Genomic DNA, 27,932 nt, shown 5'->3' with positions numbered 1-27,932 from the left:
AGCATCAGTTCATACGGGCCGTTCAGCCCAGAACAACAAGCCCAAGAACTAACAGAACGCAGTGAGAACTGACAGAAGATGAGGAGAACTCAAGTAATACTGATTAGATTTGATCAAGCCGACTGAGACAGACACCTTTCCAGTATATAAAAAGACAGAGTGCATAACTTTAAAGCTTTCATAAAGGCATAGGAAAAAAAGAAGAAAAAAAACACATTGCAGGAACAAAATACACATTTATGATGAGAAGTGTGGCTTTAAAAATGCAGGAGTCAAGTAAAATACATTTAGCTACCAAAATTCATATTTACATCTTAACTCTTCAAGCTTGATCCGCTTGTTTTCCACATAAAGCAGTAGATCTTGCATTAAATAACATTACTTTTAAAAAATAGTTTTGAAATTGTCACGTTTACAATTCGAAGTCCAAATAAGATCATTAATGTTCTTTTAAAAATGGTTTTTAAAAATGGAAGAAAACCTAAAAAGCAACAACGCTTGAAGAGCTACAGTTCAGACGCGGACATGTTTCAGAACATGCATAATGTTAATGGTATTTGGGAGGAAAAAACAGTGTTTTACGACGAGCACTAAAGTCGTTCGCTAAATATGATCCCTCCACCGAAATGTTCAACGCTTGTAATGGAGGAAATATTCAGTTACGCAAGCTTTAGGAAGCTTAATCGTTCACTAAACGTCTTGGATTTCCGTGAACGTGAACAGAACAGCACCAATAACATGGCTGAGTAAATAACAGCTGAAAAGGAAATGAGATTTCAACTGAATCATGATGAGTCGACACCCAAAAATAAAGAAATTAGAAGTCAAATCACGACATATAAACTGAAATCGAGCTGGAGATCCAGTGAGACTCTTGAACAAGATTTACAGACGCACATCACAGTCTAAAATTGGGGCGATAGCTTTGAAAAGGATCCCAATTAACACCCATTAAGCTAAAACATGTAAAACCAGACATTTATACAACATGATCTCCGTTTAGAAATGAAAAGTTAACCATACCGGCATCATAAGCATTCACATTCAGCGGTGCGCTAGCTCAACTAGCAGAGATTTGTCTTTCACCAAAACACCCGAGGCCTGACATGAGGATCCGTCTGAAGTCTAATGTGTTAAACGTGAACTAAAGAGGAGCTGGTCTCCAGAAGCTAAATGCACTGAGCAGAGATCGAAACTTAAAAACAGAAATGGCGCTTTTACACGGACACTCATCATGTGTTGCGGATCCACATGCAGGCGCTCGGCAGTGAGTGTGTTCTGCGTGTGAGACGGCGAGTGTGTAGACTAGCAGGAGGAGCAGGCGTCAGTAGTGTGAGGCTCTACCAGGCGTGCCTGAAGATGGGGTGCTTCAGCAGCTCTCGCGAGGCCGGCCGCTCCGCGGGCTGCAGCTCCAGGCAGCGCAGGGTCACGTCCCGCAGGCCCGGGGTCAGGTGGGGGGGGATGCCTGGAGCCGTGGTGGCGCTGGCGATCTGAGGGAGGAGTCAGCGGTCAATTTTATTTATATACCACCATTTATTATCACATTCTAGGTTGAGCAATGTGCTACACAATAAAAACAACACAATATAATCGGGGTGGGAAATTAGCAACCGCCACCAGCCAATGGCGGGTGACTTTGCCTTGTATACCAGCCACAGTGGCGGGTGCGAACGACTTTTTTCCACATCACTTTTTATTTGCCTATATTAATCAAATATGTATTAATAATAATAAAAAAATAGTGTATTGAAGCAATTCAAAATATGCTAGTGCACTTTCTTTTATACATTTGAATTCCGGAAAAAGTGGTTGGTAAAAAAATATAAATCTGTGGCGTGTGCACGAACTGTGATTGACAGTCAGATCTCACACAGCTCTGCGCTGATTGGACCAGAAGAACCGGGAGCAAAAACAAAATCACAGGCTCCAGGTGGAGGTAGAAGCGCTGGGGTTTTTCTAAAACCGGCTGATTTATGTTGTTCTGTCGGAGCATAGTGTCGGTTTCAGGGAATATGATGATAATTTTTTTTAATCTTAAATCTTTAATTAAAAAAAACACAATGCAATATAACTTCCTCATTGATTATGCGTGACCCTGGACCACAACATTTTTTTGAAAATCTGAAAGCTGAATAAATAATCTCTCCATTGATGTGTGGTTTGTTAAGATAGGACAATATTTGGTCGAGACACAACTATTGAAAATCTGAGGGTGCAAAAAATCTAATCTGAGAAAATCTCATTTAAAGTTGTGCATTTGTTCACGATTGTGCTGCATTCACTCACAAAATACATGTTTTATATATTTACGGTAGGAAATTTACTAAATATCTTCATGGAACATGATCTTAATATCCTCATGATTTTTGGCATAAAAGAAAAATGGATCATTTTGACCCATACAAAGTATTGTTGGCTATTGCCACAGATATAACCGTGCGTCATGTGACTGGTTTTGTGATCCAGGGTCATCATGTCAAATAAAAGATTTAAAAACAGACAGTGATGATGCAGATCGAACACAGAAGGACAGAGAAGTCCGAATGCATAATCTCTGGTTGGACGACCGGAGACTGAGACAAAGCTGGACGATGTTCAGTCAATAAATCCGACAGGTAATGAGGAGCCAAACCCGTCTGGCTAGCGCGCGTCCCATAATGTTACGCGTTAGGTCAGTAGGCGGAGAGAAGACGGTCTTTAGCGGATGTTTGAACACATTCGATCACATGAGTGTTTACACTACGAAAGCAATCCGGTTAAATGCGTTTTCGACTAACTCTGGAAGTGGACCAAACTAGACAAGCTCAAAAGGTTGTAAACCCTGTTTACTCCTGTATTAGCGTCGTCCACTTGTGATCTGATCGACCAAACGCATCTTAATACCAGGAGTAAACATGGCCTCAGAAACAGAACATATTGTTCATTTACATATACTACCGACAGTAACAATACAAAGCTGGTTTAAACTCTGTGAACTTAACCCCATAATGCAAGAATATGCTTTTTCACTTCCTGAAGCTACCGAGTACTGATTTAGTACATGTTTCTATTATTTGTTCAGCATGAAAATGATTGTGTAAAAACATTTAAGGAAATGTCAAATACGTGCACACATGCGGTTCAGTGCTCACCTTGAAGATGAGAGCCAGGTGGTTGGAGTGTTTCTCAGCGTTCCAGGGAGGCTTGGCACAGGACATCTCTATAATAGCACAGCCCACACTCCAGACGTCACAGCTGCGCCCGTACTGCTGCCCTCGCAGCACCTGGACACACACACACACACACACACGCTTAAATCACACCAGTTCACAATCAAACTCGCATCTGACACCGGAGACGACATCTGTAGACCATTCAATAAATTTTGAACAAAATGTAAATCAAGAATAATTTTGGAAATGGATTGTGATTGGGACCATTACAGATTATTTGCTTTGAAAGTAAAATGTAGTCACACACTAGCTAAGTTTCCATCCACCTGTCAATCGAATTATCTGAAGTTCGGTAAAAAAAACTCATGCGAATAAAGCTGGTGAAAGTGTGTTTCCATCCAACGGCTTTATGAATCCATCCATATTCATGAAATTCAATCGAATTTTACTGTTTCCATAAGGCATTTTTCATTCGATATCACTTCATTCGGATAAAAACGTGTGGATGGAAACATAGCTACTGAGAAAAAAAGCATCGATAACAGTTTCATCATCGCATGCCTCTGAAATTGTAATCGAACAATCATCAAGTCACATTTATTTATATAGCGCTTTTTACAATACAGATTGTATCAAAGCAGCTTCACAGTGATAACATGAAAATAAAATAAAAAGTTTGTTTCTAGAAGAAAATTGCGTCATCGTCCACCTGAAGTAAGGCAGATCAATAATATTGTTGAACATTAAATGTCCCCAACTAAGAAAGCCAAAAGCCAAGGCAACAGTGGCAAGGAACCCAAACTCCATCAGTGACAGAATGGAGAAAAAACCCCAGACTCAGTCGGTGTATGATTAACCAACAGTGTATGATTATGATTCAAATATATATTCAAATATATCGTGAGGTGCCTAGAGATTCCCAGAACTACTGCAACTTCTGTCTGCGCTGCATTATTTGTAGCCACAGTATCTTTTCACACATTAGCCCTAGTCCAGTTGTCATTATAAGTACAGGCATGAAAAGGACCACAAATTGACTGCGTGGCACATTTTCAGGACTCTGGCTATATACAAATATACAATAGCCACAGTATACATTGTATTCTAAAACTTTGTTCCTGCTGCACTAATTGACACTGCTGTTTTCCAAGTTAACCAGCTAAAGAATTTACTTAATAACAGTACATTTAAAATAAAAGACCCAAACAAAAGAAATAACATAAGACACCAGTCAAATGGTCACCTGAGACGATCCAAATGTTTTATTTCTGTGGCGACTCAAGGTTTTTTATTTTTATTTTGGGGTATTGTGTTCTGCATGCACAACCTTACTTGCTCTCTAAGCTTTGGACATTTAAATGTCACTGTCCTTTCACAAAACTGTGGTCAAGTCTGGTGACCTCTCTGTGTGGCGTTCAGACTTACGTGGCCAGTCAGGAAAACAGGACAAAGTGGATTTAGATCTCTGAGTAACTTGAAATGAAAGTAAATTGCAGTTCTTTTGTGGAAGGCACAATAGGCCGACCCCTTGTGTCGTTGTTGTTATTGTGTGTCCAAACTCTGTTTAATTAGGAAGCAGTTCAGCTGGCCCAGCCTCCCCCAGCAGGGTATTCATTACTGAAGCCTCTTCAAAATGAACAAGCTTTCTTTTGTCTGGGAAGGTCTCTTTCTCGAAGTCTACCAAAGCTTTAAGCAGAGTCTGAGAAGGCTAGCTTCTACATCTTTAAGGAGTTGAATTAATTGGACCCAAGCAAAGTGAGTATTGTGCGCCTCAGTTTAAAACCCAAACAGAATATATTTGGCTGTAATGTTTGCATTTAATACATCAAATACATATTGCAAAAAAAAAAAAAACTTTGCCATTGCTACATACTGTCCTATTTGAATGTAAGTTGTAAAAAGTAGTTTAGATATTGTGTGTCTGACTTGCTATACCCACACGGACGTTCATGGAACACAGAAGTTAAAGGATTAGTTCACTTTAAAATAAAAATGTCCTGATAATTTACTCACCCCCATGTCATCCAAGATATTCATGTCTTTCTTTCTTCAGTCGAAAAGGAATTACGTTTTTTTAAGAAAAATATTCCAGGATTTTTCTCCATATAGTGGACAATTATCAACAGTTTAAAGGTCCAAATTGCAGTTTCAATGCAGCTTCATAGGCTCTAAACAATCCCAGCCAAGGAATAAGGGTATTATATAGAGAAACCATTGGTCATTTTCAAAAAAAAAAAAGAGACTTATATAAAGATTTATATACCTTTAAATCACAAATACTCATCTTGCACTAGCTCTGCGGTGCGCCACACATTACGTAATCACGTTGAAAGGTCACACGTGTAGGCGGAAGTACCGACGAACACGCGCAACCTATCATCGTGATTACATAATGCGCATCACAGCTAGTGCAAGACGAGTATTTGTGGTTAAAAAGTATATAAATGTTTTTATTTAATTTTTAGAAAATGGCCGCTGGTTTGTCTAGATAAGACTCTTATTCCTCGGCTGGGATCGTGTGGAGACTTTGAAGCTGCACTGAAGGACTCCATTGAAGTCACTATATGGAGAAAAATCCTGGAAAGTTTTCCTCAAAAACCTAGATTTCTTTTCAACTAAAGAAAGACAGACATGAATATCTTGGATGACGTGTGGGGGGGTGGGGCGGTGGGGGAGGTGGGGGGGGGGGGGCGGGGGTGAGTAAATTATCAGGAAATTTTAATTCTGAAGTGAACTGATACTTTAAACAGTGGCCCGTTTAAACACTTCAGGGTTTACACTGAGTAAGTCAAGTGTACACACACAAGTCCAAACCTGTTACACTTCCATCTCAACACATGTTTTATGTAGTAAACAGGCAGGTTTTGTATTTTTAAGTTCAAATGTTTACCTCAGGAGCCATGAAGGCAATGGTTCCCAGGAGCTGACCCTGGAACTCCCCCGCACCCGTGCCTTTTGAAGCCAGACGTGCGGCTGCCCCAAAATCAGCTATCCGCAACCTCTGGCCCGTGCTGTCGATTAGTAGATTGGCACCTACACGGGTTAAAAGGAGACCATAAATATGGGAACACACCCTAAAGCTCTGCTCCACAACCTAGTGCGCTAGTCTAGTCCACTGCCTATGTAAAGAGCAAACATCTAAGGCAGCAGAACTTAAAATTAAACGCCAACACTTGGGCAACAACCCCACGTTACACAAACAGAGCTCCAGTGCTCTGCAACAGAGTTGAAAAAGAAGTGCACCTACAGTATTAAGCTATCTCAGTAGGAACCTGCTTAGGTTTGGAACAGAGCTTATAACACACAAAAATATTTTACTGAAAAATTCACTGCCTTCTCTATCCACCAAACCAACCTGTAAAGGACACAAGAGTACGCTGGAAACCATTCCTCCCAGTTTGAGACAATAGCAGTTCTTTCGGTAGCCATGCTCCAGTAGCTTACCTTTGATGTCGCGGTGTATGATCTGATTCTCGTGAAGGTAGGAGAGACCTCGTAGGAGCTGCTCGGTGTAGTTGATGACCACGCCCTCCTTAAACGCGCCATATTTATTTAAGAGATGAGATACTGAGCCACCTGAGGAAAACAGAGGAGTTACAAGTGTGACTTTTATGGACCAGGACAGATCTGGTAAATAAGAGGAAAATAGCCAAAAGGGCCTCTTGTTAATGTAATAATGCATTGTGAGATCCAGTGTTGCCAGGGTTACATTTATTTTTGTTCATCAAATTCTCACGACCAAAATCCAGCCATTTCAACTTTCCAAGCCAATGGGAATTTTGCGCAAGAGCAGATTTCGCAGCAGGTTCAAGTTTGACCAATCAAAAAACTGCTTGGTTTGAAAGTATTACAACCCACCTGCCATCCACTCCACAAAAAGGTTGTAGTTGTTCTTCTCACAAGTTGCCCCAAGCATTCGGATAATGTTTGGGTGGTTAAGGAGACACATCATGCGAATTTCCTCTCGCAGTGTCGTAACCACCTCCTCCTGCTCTGAGGAGGTGTTCCTCACATACGTCACCTGATGAATAAAACCACAATCAAGCATTGGGTCTCAGCATTCAGCATTTTCGGATAATTTTTTAATAAATTTGCGTTTACAACTATCCAAACACACAGATCCCCCATTAAGTGTTAGTAAAAAGTATCGGGTGGTGTGTGTAAGAGATATTCTCACCTGTTTGACAGCCATCAGAGTACCAGTGCCCACATCCTGAGCCTGGTAACATGACGAAAAGGCACCCAGGCCAATTTGTTGCCCTTTTAGCCATTCCTTGCCCTCCCTGTATGGCTGCTTTGCTTTGGTATGACCAGGCAGAGTCTCTGGTGTCTGACCATGAGAAGGAAAAAAGGCAGGGAGAAATGAAGCCAAACTAACTTTTTGATCTTAAAATTGTACATGAGCAGTGCTTGGGTAAGGCAGGATGATTAGTTACTGAGTCACGGTTTAAAACCTAGATGTTATTGGAGTCAAATCTCTTTCCACATTCTCAGAAAACCTTTAGAGGTACAACAGCTTGTAACTGGGTTAGTGCCCTTACTGGGACATCTTTGTACCTTATTTCCACCATACCTAACCTTATTGTACCGTATTTCATGTTGGAACCTTAATGGTACATATTACTACACTAAGGCCCTGTTCACACCTGGTATTAAGATGTGTTTGGTCGATCGGATCACAAGTGGACGACGCCAATACAGGTGTAAACGGGGTCTAAAACCTTTTAACCACTTCCAGAGGTAGTCGAAAACGCATTAGACTGGATTGCTTTCATAGTGTAAACGCTTATGTGGTCGATCGAATGCGTTCAAACATCCACAAAAGACCGTATGCTCTCCGCCTACTGACCGGATGCGTAAACATTATGGGAAGTGCACTAGCCAGAAAGGATTTAAAATTTGTCGGCTGAAGACTGGTTTGAAGATGGAAAACAAACCAAGCATCATGTTCTCTCGACCAAAACGGATCTTAATACCAAGTCTAAACAGGGCCTAATCTACTAATATGCCCCTTTTTGGGGTAGATAAGGTCTTTTCAAGGGTACTGCCCCAGTGACAAGCTGTTATTTCTGACAGTGTACAGGAGTCGCCTTTATTTTTGAGCAGAGTTAACTATGATATTAATAGCCATGCACTTACATCCACCTGAATAATGATCACGTCCTCTCCTTTCTCCACCTGTAACTGCGGGATGATAGGCAGGGCATCTTGAGACTCGGACATCGCCATGACCACAGCCAGCGCCTCCTCTTCCTCAGCCTCCATCTTCTCCTTGCACTTCTGGTTCTTGGTCATGTCCTCGCTGTAGGTGTCGTCGTTGGTGTTGGCCTGCTCCGGTGACAGCACTGCCACTTCGGACTGGAAGGTGACGGTGCTGTCTGCCGCAGGTATGGAGGCCTCCAACAGGTCCTCCATGCTGGAGCTGAGATCGGCCGAAGCGTCTATGCCGGGGAATTTCTCCTCGATTGGTGTGAAGACCGTGTCCTCGCTGGGGATGAGAGCAGATCCGCCACTGCAGCACACCTCGTCTCTGGACCTGCCCTCCTGAAGGTCCAGTTTCATGTTGCTCTTTGTCCCTGGGCTTAAAGCTTTAGCTCCGTCAGATGGAGAGGGTCGAGAGGGTCTGGGCCAGTGGATGTGACTCGAGGGAAGCGGTCGAGCCTGGGTGAACACCGGCGAGGGCAGCTTCTCCGGCTCCTTCCCACTACAGGCACCTCCACTTAATCCCTTCTGCACTGGCAACTTGCGCTGGGAATTCAGTGAGGACTGGGGGAGTTTGTTGGGAATGAAACTCTGTGGAAGGCCTTTGTGGTTTTCTGGAGGGAAGGCTGAGGCGTTGGCCATGGACAGAGAAGGAAGGCTCGGGGGTTGACTGGATGAGGGGGAGCTCAAACATTGACTAGATCTGTTTCGGGCCTGAATAGGGGGCTTTGGAAAGTCAGCAGGGCTTGTGACGATGTTTGAGAGTCTCTCTGTTATATCATCTACAGGAGTTGAACTGGCTTGACCTGAAAGCGGCACCTTGGCGGTCGGCTGCTGTAGACCATGGGTTGGTGAGTTCCTTTCAGTCGTACACGGGGAGTTATGGGGGGCGGTGGGCTCGATGAAGGCATTGGAGAGCGAACTGTGCCCGGTCTGCAGGTCGTCCACTCCCAGATGGATGGCTTCCAGGATGTCCATCTCCTCAGCGATGGCTAGAAGACGCCTGCGCATGCGGGCGTAGTGAGTGGAACTGGTGACGTTGAGCATGTCCAGAAGCTTGACAAAGACATGAGGCACACGAGCTACCATACGGGCAGCGCTCAGGAAGACGCGACGAGAAAGCTTACCCACCATGGAGTGAGAGTTATCAATGGACTGCAGCGCAAAACTTAGAAGAGGCAGCAGCTTCTGGTACCTACAAAGGCAAAATAATGGAGTTAAAACCCATGACAATACAGGAAAGCACTTTCCACAAAAAGGCTGTAAACTGGTTTTCCTTTACTTTTAAAATCGGTTTTAATTATCAAGAACTGAATGAATATTGAGCTATGCTTTGCTTGCAACCATGGTACAACTGAGGTCTGTGATGCATTCAACATTAAGGCCCGGGTAAACTTCGTTTTCCACATTGCGCTCCATCTCGCACACAGTTCAAAGTATATCCCATTGGCCATGACCACGGAAAGACGCGTTCGGTGGCTGCATACTATCCAGTGGACTTTGCTTGCACATGTGCGTGCCGAAGTATACTTTGGGCGTTACTGTGTCTGCAAAGGTGTGACCCAAATGGGGCATACAATTAGTGAGACAATGTCATCTGTTACCAGATATAAAGGTCTGGTTGCACAGACAGAACCTTTGGCTAATACTTTAAGAAGGATGAGGCATGAAAGAATCAACCGATATGTTACACTACCACTTTCAATACATTTTTCTTCCCAGAAGCATTTTTCTCAGGACAAGAGAAAAAAAAAAAAACTTTATTACATTGAATTTGGCTGATTAGCTGTTGGGTGGCTCGCCAAAAAACAAAAACAAAAAAAAAGTAAACATACCAATCTAGCAAGCTCTTACTGAGTGATGGGTAACACTACAGATGTCCCAATTCGATTTGATTTTGACCTCGATTCAGTTTGATTAGATTCTGATTCATTAGAGTTATAATGTCCATTTTGCTTACATAGGTAAAGGCTCAATCCCAATACACCCCTTGGCCCTAACCCTCCGTTTTGCGCGTTCACGTCTAGGGGTAGGGTGTCCCGATTCTTGTTGCGATAGAGGGGTAGGGCTACATAGCCCTCGAAAAGGAGATTTTTCAGAGGCACACTCTGAACGGAGGGCTACGAGAAAGATCCTAGAATGCATCGCGAATCACCGGCGAGATGGCTTCACAAACGGTGAAAGAAAGTCACAAATGTAAGTATTTCCTAATATGATGGTTTTCTTCAAAACAATCATAAAAAGAGATCGCTAATTCAGCCGCTAGCATGTTGCCTCGGTAACCAGGCAGACAGTGTTGCTTGCTTCGCTACTAACGTTAGTTACCTGGTAACGTTAATGAAGCTAAACTAAAGTAAAAAGAACTTGTTCTCACATGTCTTTATAAAGCGAGAGAATCAGTCCGGCATCGCGTGTTATCGTGTACACAGTAATTAACTCAATTATAGCCATGTATTTCACATTGAAACATTTATTTTCGCTTTACACTACCAGCAGCCCATACGACAGGGATTGCCAGAGTGGAGGACGACATATTGGTATCGTTGTCATGAAGAAATCCTGTAAAACCTCGTCGCTCCCATAACGTCAGAGCCATCATCGGCGACTGATGACGTTTCGGGTTTATGAAGGGTTGTTCCATTTCGTAGGGGAATATTTCAACCCCTTGGTCATTGTAACTCTGTTTTAAGGGCCATGGGATAAACTCGAAAACAAGGGGTAGGGGCAAGGGGTGAATTGGGATTGAGCCTTAATCTACTTTTAAACTATCATTTTAAAATCGTATCCCTAGAAAATGACGACATCACACAAACATGTCCTAAAAATAGTTTACAGGGTTGCAAAAATGGCAAACTTTTATAAAGGTTCATAAACGGAGAACAGAAGCTCAGCGAGATTAATATGCACTTCTGTACCTCTCCACAAGGTTTTGGGCCTGGTTGCAGTCTCCACCTGACACAATATGAGGGTAGAACTCCGCAGGAAACTCCAGTAAGAGCCGGTCGATCAGACACAGACGACCCAGCAGTGCTTGCCAGTTATTGGCCTCCGTCTTAGAGCCCAAGATACAGTTCAGGACATAGTCAACTCCACCGATACCAATAGAGCCTAATGGAAAATCAGAGATTAACATGTTTCCATTGAAAAGCAAACACATGTTTAAAAGAAAAGAGGGTAAGTTTATCAGTCATGTAAGCTTCTTATTCCTCACACAAAGCTAAAGTATAGGTGCATCCCAAATCTCGTGTTTAAGCTCTGTTCTATGCCGTTTTGTAATATAAAGTGTGAGTAGTGTGTTCACACTGAAAATGTCAAAATGTAACTAATAAAGAAAGAAGTGTGGAATGTTTGTGCATTTCTTGCACTCCGTCACAGCTTTCCTTATATAGCGTATGGAGAGAGGCTATCAGACTCCAGTGATGGCTGACAAAATAACCTTTAAACCCTTATACACTAGACCAGGGGTGCAAAACTAAGACTAATCAAGTCTTCACACTAGGTGTGTAACGATACACGTATTCGTATTGAACCGTTCGGTACGAGGCTTTCGGTTCGGTTTTCGGTACGCATTTTCAAACTAAACCATGGTTGGACCATTTCCAAAATTGACCAGGTCCAAATGGTTGGACCATTGTTACTGTCGACCAAAATTTAGTTATTTCAAATGTAGGCGCGTGGCAAACGCGCTCATAATGTAAGAGACGCTGGCGTGACCACAACATTGCCCAACATCAAATGGCAAATGTAATGCAAGCGGAACGAAACTGAGCTACTCGTTATTGTGTGGTTGACGGACCGTTTATCAGTGTGGACCAATGCAGCGCGAGCTGGTCTTGATCAAGCAGCACTGTTACTACACAGCGAGATCCAGAAAAGAAAGCATTTGAATTTGCCACTGAAGTAATAACATCGCTGCGAGATCTAGTGAGAAACATTCACATTTCTCCGTTATTAACGGATCAAACAGCACTGACGTGGAAACCAGGAAGAAACATTGTGCCATGAATGAACTATTCAGTGTCCAGAGATCAGCAACATTCACCATGGATTTACTGTAGTAACTCTACTAACTGTAACCATGGAAGTTTGGCAGGAATAGTAGGCTATAATGCTTTCAAGTAACATTACATCGGTTTTATTTCGAAATTATGAACACAATTGCTGCCCTCAAATGTTAATCTGAATAACTACTACAATATTAAATTTAATTTTGTCCAAGGAGCTGTTTTGTTTTATAAGCTCCTAAGAAAAGTCAAGTATAGCTCCATCATTGCTCAAAGTAAAAAAAAAAAATCATACTTTATGATGTTAGTTTTAATAAAAATATGAAAAAAAAAACATACCGAACCGTGACGTGTATCGTATCGAACCGTGATTTTTGTGAACCGTTACACCCCTAGTTAACACCCTAAATCAAGCACTTCAGGCTTATTTGAAAACTACAGGTGTGTGTGTTGGAGCGGGGTTGGGTTTTGCACCCCTGCACTAGACAGTTGAGTATAGAGTGCATAGTGTAAAGTGCGTCTTTTGGGACACAACATAAATTACTTCAAAAACATGGAATATTGTTAATAAAGTCAAATGGACTACTTTTATGATGCTTTTATTGTAGACTGCCAGCCACAAAACTAAATGTGCCTTTCTGGGTGCACTATCAACTTTAAAAATAAGAAATAGGAAGCTGTTCACTGAATATTAACCACCAACCCAAACTTCATTATTACACAGATTTGCTGATTACGAATGTGTACCTGCTTTGAGGATTTCTCTGCCCACAGCGAGTTCCCCCATTTGACCTTTGCACAGCTCCAGTAGAGTGGACACGGACAGCTGACTGGTGCGACTGAGCACAACAAGACAAACACACACACACTCACTTTAAAAGAGCATTTAAAGTCAACAGGACTCAAAAGAGATACTACAAATAAACACGTGATTATCCATCATGAAATGATTGGCTGGGGAAAAGAGGACGTCAGTGAAAAGCGTTCAGTTACTAGATTCTGATGAAAGATTGTTTCCTTTAAAATAACCAATGAATCATTCACAATAAGACCAGGAGTTGTGCTGGAGTAACAGCAACATTTGATTTCATACTGACAACTCTTTTAAACAAAATTATCACTTTTTAACAAACACCAGCAATAATTTGTCTGTGCCTACAGCGCCCGTCCACTAGGTGGCAATAGCCTGTTAACTTCATGACAGCCTAGAAATGATATGATGTACAGGCGAAACTTGAAAAATTTGAATATTGTGCAAGTGCAAAAGTTCATTTATTTCAGTAACTCAACTTAAAAGGTGAAACTAATATATTATATAGACTCTACATGCAAAGTGAGATATTTCAAGCCTTTATTTGTTATAATTTTCATAAGCTGTAAGCCATAATCATCAAAATGATAACAAATAAAGGCTTGAAATATCTCACTTTGCATGTAATGAGTCTATATTATATATTAGTTTCACCTTTTAAGTTGAATTACTGAAATAAATGAACTTTTGCACCATATTCTAATGTTTCGAGTTTCACGTGTATGCCAGATCTTCTGTTCACAATGATCATTCCCCTTTTGGCTAGCTTTGAATAATGGAGGAATCCTGGATCAGTACGCGTGATGACTAGGGCCCGATCAGAGACGCTCTTCAGCGAGCTGTACCTGTTAGCGTCTGCACACTTGACCAGTATGGTCTCCACCACGGGCCGCAGCAGCTGCTGGAGCCGAGTCCGCTCGGGCACTGAGTGACACGGGGTGTAGACGAGCATCGCTCGCAGGGTTTTCTGAAACACAGCGCAAACACTGACTGTTAATACGGATCACGAACGGTGTTGCCAGATCCAGGACTGTGGCTCGTGTTCTCTAGTCCTGTGATGAGCACAAGACTGGTTCTCAGACAGTTGTGATTCAGGACACCGGGGGTAAATATTTAAATGAATCGTGCATCCCTCTGTCTAGGCTCAAGTCTAATCTTGGACTTAAATGCATGTGTGAGCTGTTTTAACTGAAAGCATATCTTAAAATATGTCAGTGCCATTGTTTTGTCTCAAGATACACACCAGTAATATTTTTTTCAAAGACACATTTATAAAAGACACTTAAATGTCCTACTTGAACTAAGACCTAATCCTAGCTTAATCTAAACCCTGTCTGTGAAACCAGGCCTGAAAGTGCTGGAGCTTTGAGACTCTTCCTCAAATAAAAGCATGATTGTTTAACATTTAAAAAAGAAGAAATTAAGACGGCAATAGATATTAATATTGGACATTTAGTTGTACTATAAAATAAAATTCTTATTTTTCTTAAATATTAGTTTTTTTCTTTACAGTGAAATTATAATAGTACTATTTTTATTTTGTTTAATATACTTTGTAATGTGAATAATAATAATAACAATAATAAGGAATGTAAAAATAATATTTAGTAATAATAACTAACAAAAATAATAAAATAATAGTATTAATTAATTATTTTTTTCATACAATTACAACATTTTTGGTCAAATAGTGCTACAAACCAGCAAACCAAAAGGAGAAAAAAACAAAAGAACAATTTTTCAATTAGAATCACAATTTTTATCAGAAAAATCCCAAAATAAGGCATCCCAACACTGGGCATCATGTGACGGCCAAATATAGTACCAAATTGTTTACTGTCCAAAAGTATAAATGTTAACATTTAAATGTGGATTCACTTATTTTGTTTGTTTGTTGTGCTTAAAAGTCTCTTGAATCAGAAAATGTCCATGTTGGAATCTTCCTAACACAGCTAGCTTCTAGTTCTACACAGCGGCGGAGTTTGATTGGCTCTGACGTCAACACAAACATAAGTACGTGATTAGATGCAGTTTATTAATTACTTGCATTACCAGCGTATTCTCCCTGAGGTCTGAACAGTCCTGTGATCGGCTGGACTACAGTACATTAAGAGTGCTACACTGTCTGTGTGTGTGTGTGTGTGTGTGTGTGTGTGTGTGTGTGTGTGTGTGTGTGTGTGTGTGTGAGAAAGAGTTCACCCTGACCCTGACTCCCAGAGAGAGCTGGGGAGTGGTGACTGATAGCACAGTGCACTGGAGCGCGGCCCAGCATTGATTAACACAGCATACACACCCCTCCCGAGCACAAACACACATTCACTCGCCTACACACACACACACACACACACAAAGGATAAAATAATGCTCCTCTGCATGCAAAAAATAACTCCACGTCAAGTATAAATAGTGAAACATTATGACATTTGAACTCGCCACATTTAGTTCACAAGCAGACTTCAGATCAGCCAAAGCGCTACAGTGTTTACAGAGCAGTCTAACACAAGGTAACGTCCTGAAAGCTTTTGTCTGCAGTATTTTTAGTTCATAGAGACAGCCCTCTTTTCTGGTGCGTGTTGAAGAATATAGGAAAACTGCTGGAAAGCCCCGAACGACAAAACGCTTGTTGTTTTCATAAAGGCGGCTCACTGGAGCACAGAGCCTGAGGGAAAGACACCAAGTCCAAGCAGCGCGACCTATTGCGTCTCTGTTGTCTGTTTGTTGTTTTTAAGGACGAGAAATAGGTTATGAAAGAAAGAAAATAATAAACCTTTCTTTTCCCGCTTCAGTCTGAGGATCCCTGCTGCTTCCAGACTTCCTGGTTTGAAGTGAACTTTAAAACTAGCCAGCGTGGGTTGTTGCACTTTAGCACTCTGGCCCGGTTCAGATAACCTCAGATCAAAGTTGACAAAAGGAAAAGAAATATCTAGACATTGTATTCAGTGAAGATGTTTTTGCACACTAGCCAATGGCAAGTAAAAAGTATTAAGGGCCATGAAACGGTATTTTGTTTTATTTCTTGGGATTTGTGACATTTTTACTGAGAGTCAGTCTATAGGTGATCAAAATATTCCTGGTATTATTGCATTTTGCTGGTGTTATTGCATAATTTTGCTTGCAATATAAAATTATGGAATGAGTATTTGTGTAAGTGCCATGTGAAAAAAGTCAATGTTTTCTATTTTAAGGAACACTAACTTATAATAATACTTCGTCACATAGCACTTTACGTTACACACCTACTCTTTATCGAAGGACATCCTGGGATTTTTAATGATCTGGGATTCTTCAAAGAACTTGCTTTGTTGCGACAACCACACATTTTAAAAATAATTTTCTTTATATTGGTACCTATATATATATATATAAAAAAAGAACATTACATGTTACTTTTGCGTTCCTTATAGTAAAAAGCAGTAAATTGTACTATGTCTGGATTATTTTTCATCATCTAGATAATTTTGCAGTAAACGTTAATGTGGAAAAATATTTATATTTTTATTGCCCACTCCAATTTGGATGTACCCGTGGTATGATGGAGGACACTGAAACCAGTCAGTAGACCAGCAAAGTGATCACATCTTCCTCAATGTGGCTCAGTCACCCGTTCTGACCGGGTCATGTGAACGTTCTCCTTTGTGCTGAACTGTGGTGTTAATGAAGCTAAATGAAAAGAGCAAAGGCCACCAAGCCAACATGACGAGCCGGTCCTCGGGTTTAGCCAGGCCTGACGACTGCAGGAGCTCTTGGTTAGCGCAGGATTGTGCAACTTCCTTCAGCTGTGCCACAATCTCTCTCGCTCATGTGATCTTAACTGAAGCATCTCACGCTGTCAACACGACAAGTGAAGTGTTCACGTGATAATAGCAGTGGGTCAGGCATGCGAAACAGTGGGCGAGTACGCTCACATGTGACGGCTCTTCAGCGTTCTGCATGGACATAATTAGGGCTGGAGTGTTTGAATAATAAAGACCTTTGCTTCACAGAAGCATGAATGTAACCCAGTGGTTACCAAACGGAGGGGGCGTGACCTGGAGTTATAAAACGAGGACAGTCAGCAGATTGTTATGCAAACGATAACTCTTCAGGGTGAACAAGACCCCACTGCGAAATTATCCTGCTTATTGCTAATAGTTGAACACAAAATATTAATTTGACATATCTTGTAGTGTAGTGGTCGTCTACAATAACAGACCGCTAGATGGAGCGACTGAAGAGTCAGACTTGAGTATTGCAGGGAGCCGTGTGGAAATATAAATGGATGATGCACGGTTCTGCACTAAAGGTAAACAAAGCAGACGATGAATTTACTTTGATTGTCACAGCTGCCAAAACACGGTCTACACCAGACGCGAGCAGCGCGACAACAACAGACAGAACCCAGTATAACCAGTGATGCTGTCTACACTGGATTAGAGATGTTCCGATTCAGATACTAGTATCGGAAATGCCACCGATACCAATAAAAATTCTGGCATCGGTATCGGCGAGTACTTGTACCCATGTACCGATCCGATACCATTTTCATAAACAATACCTAGTTATTGCACGCTAGTTTTGCTTAACGCTGCAAACCGGAGATCAAGTCTTCTTCGCTGCTCTAAAAGGAAGTTGTGCTGTGTCGCCACAAGCAACCACCGTTTAGAGCAGTGAAGAAGAAATTAAAATGCGCGCGCTAGCAGTATGTCCGCTGTTTGGCATATAACCGACAAAATTATCGAGTTTATTGTTCTGGATGATCAGCCACTGTCAGTCGTCAAAAACGTTGGATTTTGCCGCTTAATTGAACATCTGGAGCTGCGACGCGACCCTGCTGTCTTTACTGAGTTTGACGAGCGCACTGGGTACAGTGACGCCGTCATCTTTAAGTTTTAAAGAGATTATTTTCTTAAATTATTCATATATCAATTTTTTGATTCCTAGATTTATTTGTTGTACTGTTTTTAATACAGTTATATTGTCAAACTAAAATACCTTTTTCAGTTTACAGTATTAGATTTGTGGCTGCATTTGAAGTTATTTTTCACTTAAAAATAAATAATATACTACTGTGACATGCATGTCAGATAATAACAAATATTCTAGTTCACTGCGTGTATTTGTTCATGTTTTATTAAGGGATAAGTCTGAAGCACACCATCAAATAATTCTATCAATTCATACAGGGCTAGTATGAATTGCAGCTGTATAGATACACACCCAGGTATCGGATCAGTACTCGGTACTCTGAGTCCAGGTATCGGATCAGTACTCGGTACTCTGAGTCCAGGTATCGGATCAGTACTCGGTACTCTGAGTCCAGGTATCGGATCAGTACTCGGTACTCTGAGTCCAGGTATCGGATCAGTACTCGGTACTCTGAGTCCAGGTATCGGAATCGGGAAGGGAAAAAGGGTATCGTTTTTTTTGCTATTAAAATGGTATATGGACTGCATTTATATAGTGCTTTAACAGACCCATGGCCACCAAAGCGCTTTACATATTGCCTCACATTCTTCACCCACTCATACACTCACTCATTCATACACCGACGGCGGTGTCAGCCATGCAAGGCGCCATCCAGCTCGTCAGATGGCAACGCTCGCTTTGTCACGTCTCAAGACAACATGGCGAGGCATAGCTCTCGGCTTCACCAGAGCAGCGGTGGGCAATGAAGAGAGACCAGTGTGTGTTGTGTGTCTGGGCCTGAAAACATCAGCTTCTGACAGTACGAAGCCGAACAAGTTAAGACGCCACTTAGAGATTCATCACGAACACAGAGAGAAGCCTGCAGAAGCTGTAGTACGGTGACATCCACTGTTAACCTGTGCAGTCTCATCGACATTGTCATGTCGGTAACACTCAACAATAAGGTGCATTAGTTAATGTAACTAACATTAACTAACAAAGATTACTAAAAACTAATAAATGTATTTCTCATTGTTATTGTTGGTTAAAAAAAAATACAGCTGTTCATAACAAAATACAGCTGTTCATAATAAAATACAGCTGTTCATAATAAAATACAGCTGTTCATAATAAAATACAGCTGTTCATAATAAAATACAGCTGTTCATGCGAGTTCACAGTGCATTAACTAATGTTATTACATGGCTTGGTCTGTTATTTCTTAATTAGTATAACACACCGTTGCCATGAAAAACAGAGCGTTGCCATGGACACTGTGTTCTTTAACGGAAGCAATACAATCGTTTTTAAATCAATAAACTCCTTTTTTAATCAATATTTTGTGTCAAATTATTGATTTATTTGGTAGGTAGCCATGTAATAAGCTGGATAATGTATAGCGAGGCGGTTGTTATAGCGAATACAACACCTTCATTACATTATCCCTTACTTAAATACAACCTTTGATTTTAATAACATACTAGTAAAAGTTGAAATTAATATTAACTAAGATGAATAAATGCTGAAGAAGTATTGTTCATTCTCAGTTCATGTAAACTAATGAACCTGATTGTAAAGTATTACCATCATGTCTAACAGATAGTATAGTACTGAAGTGATGTTGTTTTGCGTCTTTATTCAGTATGCTAACCCTATATCTTCAGATGCTAACCCTATATCTTCAGATGCTGTATTAGTGGCAAGCGTGATGTTATAAGCCTCTCACCAGTGCTGCCACATAGACCTTGTAGACGGGGTCAGCGCAGACCATGGAGAGCACGCTACAGCACGACTCCACCACCACCTCTCCGGTCACCGTGCCCAGCCCCGCCCCCGGCCCCGCCCCGGCCAATGAGTGCTCCCCGTTGGCCAGCAGGAGCGCCCCGCTCACGTCATGTGACAGCCGCCGGAGGGCCATCTCCCTGATGTTCCAGTTACGGGAAAAGAGGCAGCCGACCAGCTCCAGACCAAACACCTGAGAGAGCACATGAACACACACACCACAGGCTGTCAGCGTCACATAATATAACATAAGAATCAGCAGGCTCACATTTTTCTCTGCAATTTTGAAAAATAAATAAAATAGAAACAGAAAGATTTCGTACATCTGATTTTAATAAAATCTTTACAAATTAAATGATAAAAGAGAAATACTACCATGCAAAATAACCACATTTAATTGAAATAGAAATGTTTGGTAACACTGTCACCCTTACGACTGGATTTACATTTTTTGGGGGGCATTGCATTACAGTTAATGAGACTTTAGATGAAAAAATATGCCAGTTTATGTGAGATTCCCTTGAGTTTTGAATTATTTTTATGATATTGATGGCCTATAATAAAATCTATTCTGTTCTGCGCGTCTTTAAAGGCGTAGTCCAGCCAAAAACCCTGTCATCTTATGTTCTCCCAAACCTGTATTCATTTCTTTCTTCTGCAGGACACTAATTATTTTGACATTCAATCAACATTCTTCAAAATATCTTCTTTTGTGTTCAACAGAAGAAAGAAAGTCATACAGGTTTGGAACAACTTGAGGTTGAGTAAATAATGACAGGATTTTTTTGGGGGGTGAACTACTGGATCTTATATAGGTTTAAGAATTTTCTTTTTGATCATGAATGGTCACTTTAATGAGTTTTGTCTGAAGACCTGATGCAGGATCTTGTGTGTGTGTGTGTGTGTGTGTGTGTGTGTGTGTGTGTGTGTGTGTGTGTGTGTGTGTGCGGCACCTTGATCCAGGGTTCGGCGAGCTCGGTGTAAGTCTGCGGGATGTGCTGCGCTCCGTACTGTGGGAGAGAGAAGTCGCCGTCCTGCCCCGATCTGGAGCTCTCGGCCTGAAGAGATGAAGACGAGGAAGACGACGCTGCAGCTGTTTGACTCTGGGAGTGGTTTGTTGTGCTTTCCACTGTAGACGAGGCCTCATAACTACACACACACAAACACAGCTCTTTAAGACAACATCCACTGTACAAAACAGATTTTTGACTAATAATGTATTAAGAAAGGATGTATTCCATTGATAAATTTCAATTAAATGTGGTTCTTTTGAAAAAAAAAAATAATAATTAACAGCATGAAAAAATGTATTACTGCTTTAAAAAAAGCAGCACAATGTTAATTCTAACATTGATTATAATCAGAAATGTTTCTTGAGCATCAACTCATAACAGAATGATTTCTGACTGACTCTAGAAGACAGTTTATACTAATGGCTGCCATTGTGTCTCATAACACAACAAAACATGCATGTTTAAGGTCTAATAGCTCAGAAAAACATCTGGAAAGGCAACAGACCGAACCTGTGGTTTGTGTTCTCATAAGCGGAGATGGCAAGACCATAATGCACTGCCTGTCTGAATGTGCCAACCTCTCAACAGTCATGCCATCTCACAGCCAGCCAAGACAAATGGAGGGGATTTACTTCATGAAATTAGAATAATTGCCGTTTCCTAAAGAAGAAACAGCAGGGTTTGGTTTCGGGCATCATTGTGTGTGTGGCAGTGTGGGGCGAATCTCTGGATGGTTTGCGGGGAGCTGGAAAACACCAGAAACCGACTATCCGCTAGCATGTCAATCCCGGGCAGACACACACAAACATGGCTGGTGCCGGGCTGTCTCGCTCACCTAACCACCAGAGGAGCTCGGCATCTGCCCGCCCTGACCTCTACATGATCTCATCTCAGTCTATGGGTCATGAGCACACTCCTGGTGCAACTTATGCTCATAAAACATCTGTGACTGAAGCCTCTACTTCACTTTAAACACGAACTGCTGAATTCTCGATCACGCTTCTACATCTTTACCTGTAAAAATCATGAGACTTCCACTTGGCTCTACACAGAGGGCAGATTAATGTGTCGTGATTTCTCCGGCACTCCTCGGCCCCTGAAACACAAACAGGGCACAAGAGATGTTCACACAACTCATTACAGGAAGACTGTCAGGGGATATAGGGCTAGGATGCTCATTCAACAAACAATTAGTCAGACTTCAAATCATCTCCTGCGAGGAATCCTCATGTTATTACACGTAATCTGTCTTTTCTGAGTATTATGACAGATTTGTGCAACATCAAGCCTATTTACTGCATTACCCAACTGGCTACATTTGAAGAGTTTGGATCCAAAACGCAATAAATCCATTTTGATTAATTTGAGTAAAACGTTGTTTTCTTTACCAAGAAAATGGCAAGATGAAAACCACTATTTTCTGTTTCAAACTTTCACATAGTATCTTTAGGTTATAATAACATTCATTGAAAAGTTATTTTTCATATTGAAACTGTTGAAAATACACAACAAAGTAAGTTGATCTACATATGACAGCCTCTGAACTTGAAAATGAATTTGGGTAGTGATGGGTCATCTTGTTAATGCTATAAATTAATTACAACAATAAATGAAAATTTCATCATAAACAACACATTAGATCACATAAATTCCAAAATGGCATTTTCCTTACATTCAACTCCGAAAAGTGCATTCATGAATGCCTCATCTTCTTAATCTCCTCACGTAAATTATTAGATTGATGGATTACGTTTCTTTCCCACCACAGGTGCATTAATGCCATCAAAATTATTTATTTTTGTTTTTGTTTGTTGATCGAAGTACTTAAATAAAAGGAAAACTAGAATGCCGGGTGTATTCAAAGCGCCGCCGTTACTGTTTACAGTGCGTGGAATGGTGCGCTGTGATTGGCTGAGCGGATGTATCGCATTCTGCAGAGAAAGGAGACTGGCGTTTGTCGCGGTTTGTAAACATGACAGAATAACACGGCGGATTTCGCATTTTACGTAAAATTAAATATTGACTTTTCAATATCGATCAGATACAATACTGATTTTTGCGTTTACTCAATAAAAAAATAAAAAAAGGCGTTTATCGCGTTTTGGAACCAAACTCTTCATTTGGTAATTCAAATATCCCTAAGGGGGTGTTCATACATGACTTCCTTTTTTATTCCTTCAGCATTTTTATGCAACAATCTCCGGTTGAGTTGTTGGCTGTTACAGCACGAGGGGGGATCATTTGAAGAGCTCTGTAATAGAGACAACGAATGAGCATTTAACATTTGCGAAACAACATTTAAAAGATCTTCCAAAGCCTTTATTCTTGACACGATTTTAATATTTATTGCTCTAGCAATATCCGTGTTTACATGGACCCTAATAATCGGTTTGTAATCGGACTAGCACAGTGGGAATAAAATAATATAAAATGAAAACACATTATTACGTCAATCGGAATGAATTGTCCAAATCCGATTAAAATTTCATTTGGATTATAAGGGGTGATTTAAAGCGATCGAGAGCACATTGATCACTTGATCTGATTGAACGCCAAAACTGGAAAGCACTGCTCATGTGTAATGACGTGTGGAACGAGCTGCTGTTATTGTTCAATGAAGTGTCATAAATGAGTGTCCCGTCATTATAAAACTCTCCATCCACTCATCGTCTGTGAAGTGGAGCACCGTAACGTCCCATCAGTCCTTGTTTCAGACTCTCATCCACAGACGCCTGGGTTTAGCTGCGGGAAGGGTATTAATATACCGGTAAGCAGCACGCCACAACGGTTCATGAGCTCATCGTCTCCTAATCAGGACTCGAACTAGATAAATATTAAGTCTGCTCTTTAAAGGAACTCTCCCTTCTTTTTTTCTTACATTTTTCACTTTCACATTTTCCAGTTCCCCTAGAGTTAAACAGTTTACCGGTTTCTAATCCATTCAGCCGATCTCCGGGTCTGGCGGTAGCACTTTTAGCATAGCTTAGCATAGATAATTGATTCGCATTAGACCGTTAGCATCTCTCTCAAAAAAAATGACCAAAGAGTTTAGATATTTTTTCTATTTAAAACTCGACTCTTCTGTAGTTACATCATGTACCAAGGCCGACAGAAAATGAAAAATTGCGATTTAATAGGCCAATATGACAAGGAACTATTCTCTCATTCCTGCGTAATAATCCAAGAACTGCTGCCGATTCTATAAATTAACTAAGGATAATTGTGAGATATAATTCTGTGTGTATGTGTCCGTGCATTATGTGAGAGGCGGCTCGGTGTTTGAGTGCGCAGCTCAGAACACATTGCGCGTGCAGAAGTGTTATTTCGTCTTGAATGAATTCAACAGGTGTCCATGTAAATGTAGCTACTGTCTTAATTAGCAGACGTAGATTTGGAGAAGATGCAATCAAATATGTGCACCTAAATGTCTGGTTAATGTTTAGTGTACTAGTGTAGCTTAAAAAAACAAAACAAAAAATAGGGCAGAAAAGGCTTAAAAACGCTCACTCCGGACCAGGTTTCTTTGAATTGTCTTCAGTGCTTGAGCTTTTCTGTATCCAGCTCAGTTTCATGATCCTTTAAGACAGGCTAGTCAGGTTCATGTCCTATATTTGGGCTCTATTGTAAAAGCACGCATAAAAAGGCTCTCGAAGTCTCCCTCCTGTGATGTGGACAGATTCAGAAGTCAATTCTAGTTCCTGTGACTACTCTACATATCACAGTAGGGGATGTGGGATAATCTGGGATATGACCACTGATAGTTCTCTCGGTACTCACATATCGACATGCAGTGATGGTGGAGCTTGTTTCGGCAGCCCTCTTCACACACCGTCAGGCTCTCCTCATCCAGCATGTCCAGCAGACAGATGGGGCACATCTGCTCCTCCTCATCCTTCATACTGCGCACAGGAGTCGACACCGGATCAGTTATGAGAGGTACACATGGGCAGTGACACATCTACTTAGTTTCAAATGAATCATATGAGGAATCAAAAACTTTCTTTTGAGATACCATGAAAACAATACCATAACATTTTTATGTTTATTTTTATATTAGAACTCAAACATTACTTGTTCTGACATTTTATAACGTACTGACTTCACACAGATGCCTCAACATCACTGTACACATTTACACAACAACTCCACCAACACGTATTTGGGGTTCAACTTGGTAATACGGAGAAAGATGGCATAATAGCAATAAACTATGAATTCTGATTGAATGATTTTTTTAAATGTAAGGGACGGTTTAAAAGACGCCGTTTTCATCTAAAAAACAGAAAACATTTTGTGCAGTTTGGCTGTTCATTTACATGGCAATGGCGTTTTGGGGGCCAGAAAATGCTAAACTTGCTAAGTGCACGTTTTTAAAAGAGATACTGTGATCATCTCAGTGTAAACTACATAAACATGAAATTGTGAAAACGGGAATGTCATGCACAGGCGTATGACGTGTGTTTAGTCTAGAGGCGTGTAGTGTTTCTATACAAAGTGGCATCGCCAACTGCTGGCCCGGCGTGAATAATACACAGGCTTTAGTTGTTTTCTTGGATCTGTGTGAACGGGGATCGTTTTGACAATGTTGTCGTCTGCACGCGAAAAACACAAAGGAAAAGCGTTTCCGTAAATCAAACCCTAAAAATCAAACCCTAAATCAAACTCATTAAAGTATTAAAACATCAGCAACACAATGCCAATGGGAACCTTCTGCCCTTATTCTGAGGGTCTCGCATTAACTTTTCACTTTAAAATAAAAACAATATTTGTTATAAATCACATACATCTAAATGTGTTACTGTGTATACAAATTAAAAATAAGATAATTATCCAATGTAAAAAAATCCCAGCTCGTTACAGTCTGATCTTAACAGTTTGAGCAGCACATTTTTTTTCATTTTTTTTTTCTGTGTTTTTATTGAAGATTTTTCAAGATTTCAACATCAAGAAAGGCAGAAAAAACAAAAAAAACAAAACAAAAAGAGAACAATAGAACAGAGGATATCCTAAGCATTCTGTTAAGGGGCAAGCATAGTTTAACATAATAATCATTGATTGTTTACATTACAGTACTCAATCCATTTTTTCCAGTATTTTAGAAATAAGTCCTTTTTAAGCCTCAAAATTGAAGTCATTTCTTCCATATTATATATTTCCTTAACTATTTCCATCCATTCTCCAAGTAAGGGGGTGTCAGGCTTATACCAATTCCTTGTGATACTCTTCTTACATGCTACACTCAATATATTAACAAGATACATATCTTCTTTCAACACAGATTGTGTATTATTTCCCAGATACAGTGTATTGAAATTTCTTGTTATTTTATAACCTAAAATCTTTTGGATCTCCATCAACACCATGTTCCAGAAAGGTAGTATTTTTGGGCAACTCCAGAATATGTGAAAATGGTCAACATCAGTATGCCCACATAACCTCCAGCATATTTGTGGTGTAGATAATTGTTTACTTTTGATTCTGGGGGTAATAAAATAACGCACAAAATTTTTCCATGCAAACTCTTTCCATCTCTGCGAATAGGTAATCGTATGTTGTGTCTTGCAAGCAAAATACCATTCTTCATCTGGAATTTCCTCCCCTAATTCTCTTTCCCATTTCTGCTTAATATAGCTAGATGTGTTTTTTCTATTCTCCATCATGGCCCGATAGAGAGAAGAGATTATTCTTTCTATAGGAATCAATTATCACCTCTACCAGTAAATTTGGCTCCGTACTACCCATTTTTTTAGACTCCCTTTCAAAGTAATCCCTTATTTGTAGATAGCGATAAAAATCTTTTTTTTCCAAATCATACTTTTCTTTTAATTCAGCAAAGCTTTTAAATTTTCCGTTTGTAACAAAGGTGCACAAAGCAGTCAAACCTTTAGTTACCCATCTCCTAAATCCTACGTCGAGAAGCCCTGGTTTAAAATTTGTATCAAATGCTACCCATCTTAACAATTTTATCAGATTTTTTAGGTTATACTTTGAGCAGCACATTTTAGTGCAGATTGTTTTTTCAATATGTAACAATGTTGAAGAAAAACTACTGATTACAGAGAAGACATCAAACCTACAGCTTGTGTATGAGCAAACAGGAGAAAAAAAGTGTTGCTACTCATTTCAAATGAAGAGGGTGTTAGCATAGAAGTACATTTTATAGATGCAACAGCAACATTTCTTTAATTCTAATTATAGACTAATAATTGGTTTTACTGATATTTTCTAAAGGGATATAACACCTAAAAATGTGATGCATGTCATCCTTGACTGATTTATTTTTCCCCACACAATGTTTACAATTGTTTTGGACCCCATTGACTCATTGTATGGAAAAAAAATAGTAGCAAAAAAAATATCTTCTTTTGTGTTCAGCAGAAGAAATTCACACAGGTTTGGAACGACATGAGGATGAGTGAAATATCCCCAGCGTCTTAAAAAACGTGGTGCTCATGGCACAAGGTGCTACAAAAACAATGATTGTTGCAATAATTTTTTTTAACAGTAACAGCCCTAAAACATGAATGATAGGACCTCTTTAAAAAGAGCAAGTAACAAGTCAGGGACAGCCTAACATCACACAGTTCAACAGGATAACACCTTGTCCTAACTACACGCGACACGACGCGCGATAAAATGCGTCTTTACCATGTTAATCAGAGTTTTTGTCCTAACCGGCCGCGACGATTCTATTTTAGAAACGGTTTCTATTTTTCTGCGACGTCGCGCTGGAAAAACACAAAGTGTATCAATGATAATCTCAGGTACTGTTTATGTGCTTTATTTAATGTTAAAAGAGTGTCATGTGACTTTGAATATCATTTAGTGCTCCAGCTTTGTAGCTGTAAAAGCAACAATGGATAATTCACCTCAGATCTTGAATTTAAACCAATGGAAACAAGAACGTTCAAACTGTGAACAAACAAGTGTATTCTTTGACAATATTGTCTGAGTAACTCAGTAGCCTATGTATTTTGAATAATGTTAAAATGGATAAGTTCTTGCGATTGCCATCAAGATTACTCTCTGGTGCCGTGCACTCGCCACGAGACTCCGCCCACACGCTGCTCTGATTGGCTGTGGG

At 40.4% G+C, this 27,932-nt stretch overlaps 1 protein-coding gene across 3 annotated transcripts in view; it reads right to left on the bottom strand.

Moving 5' to 3' along the window:
- Nucleotides 1-556: 556 nt before the first annotated feature.
- map3k1 (mitogen-activated protein kinase kinase kinase 1, E3 ubiquitin protein ligase) overlaps nt 557-27,932 on the bottom strand; it is a 71,354-nt gene continuing 43,978 nt past the window's right edge. For 2 of the 3 annotated variants that reach the window (XM_079600217.1, XM_079600219.1), the window contains exons 7-20: nt 24,626-24,747; nt 21,863-21,944; nt 20,789-20,984; nt 19,780-20,028; nt 14,015-14,136; nt 13,106-13,197; nt 11,270-11,462; nt 8,292-9,549; nt 7,330-7,482; nt 7,011-7,173; nt 6,597-6,728; nt 6,043-6,185; nt 3,132-3,263; nt 557-1,490 (exon numbers count right to left, since the gene is read on the bottom strand). In XM_079600217.1, the coding sequence (XP_079456343.1) occupies nt 1,341-1,490; nt 3,132-3,263; nt 6,043-6,185; nt 6,597-6,728; nt 7,011-7,173; nt 7,330-7,482; nt 8,292-9,549; nt 11,270-11,462; nt 13,106-13,197; nt 14,015-14,136; nt 19,780-20,028; nt 20,789-20,984; nt 21,863-21,944; nt 24,626-24,747 (3,187 nt within the window). In that variant the 3' untranslated portion in view covers nt 557-1,340. The remainder of the gene's footprint in view (nt 1,491-3,131; nt 3,264-6,042; nt 6,186-6,596; nt 6,729-7,010; nt 7,174-7,329; nt 7,483-8,291; nt 9,550-11,269; nt 11,463-13,105; nt 13,198-14,014; nt 14,137-19,779; nt 20,029-20,788; nt 20,985-21,862; nt 21,945-24,625; nt 24,748-27,932) is intronic. The other variant, XM_079600218.1, reaches the window with a different exon arrangement.

Source organism: Phoxinus phoxinus, assembly GCF_949152265.1.
Source record: "Phoxinus phoxinus genome assembly, chromosome: 23".
Classification (NCBI taxonomy): Eukaryota; Metazoa; Chordata; class Actinopteri; order Cypriniformes; family Leuciscidae; genus Phoxinus; species Phoxinus phoxinus.
Note: the sequence above shows the minus strand (reverse complement) of the source record. Positions and strands in the feature narration are given on the sequence as shown.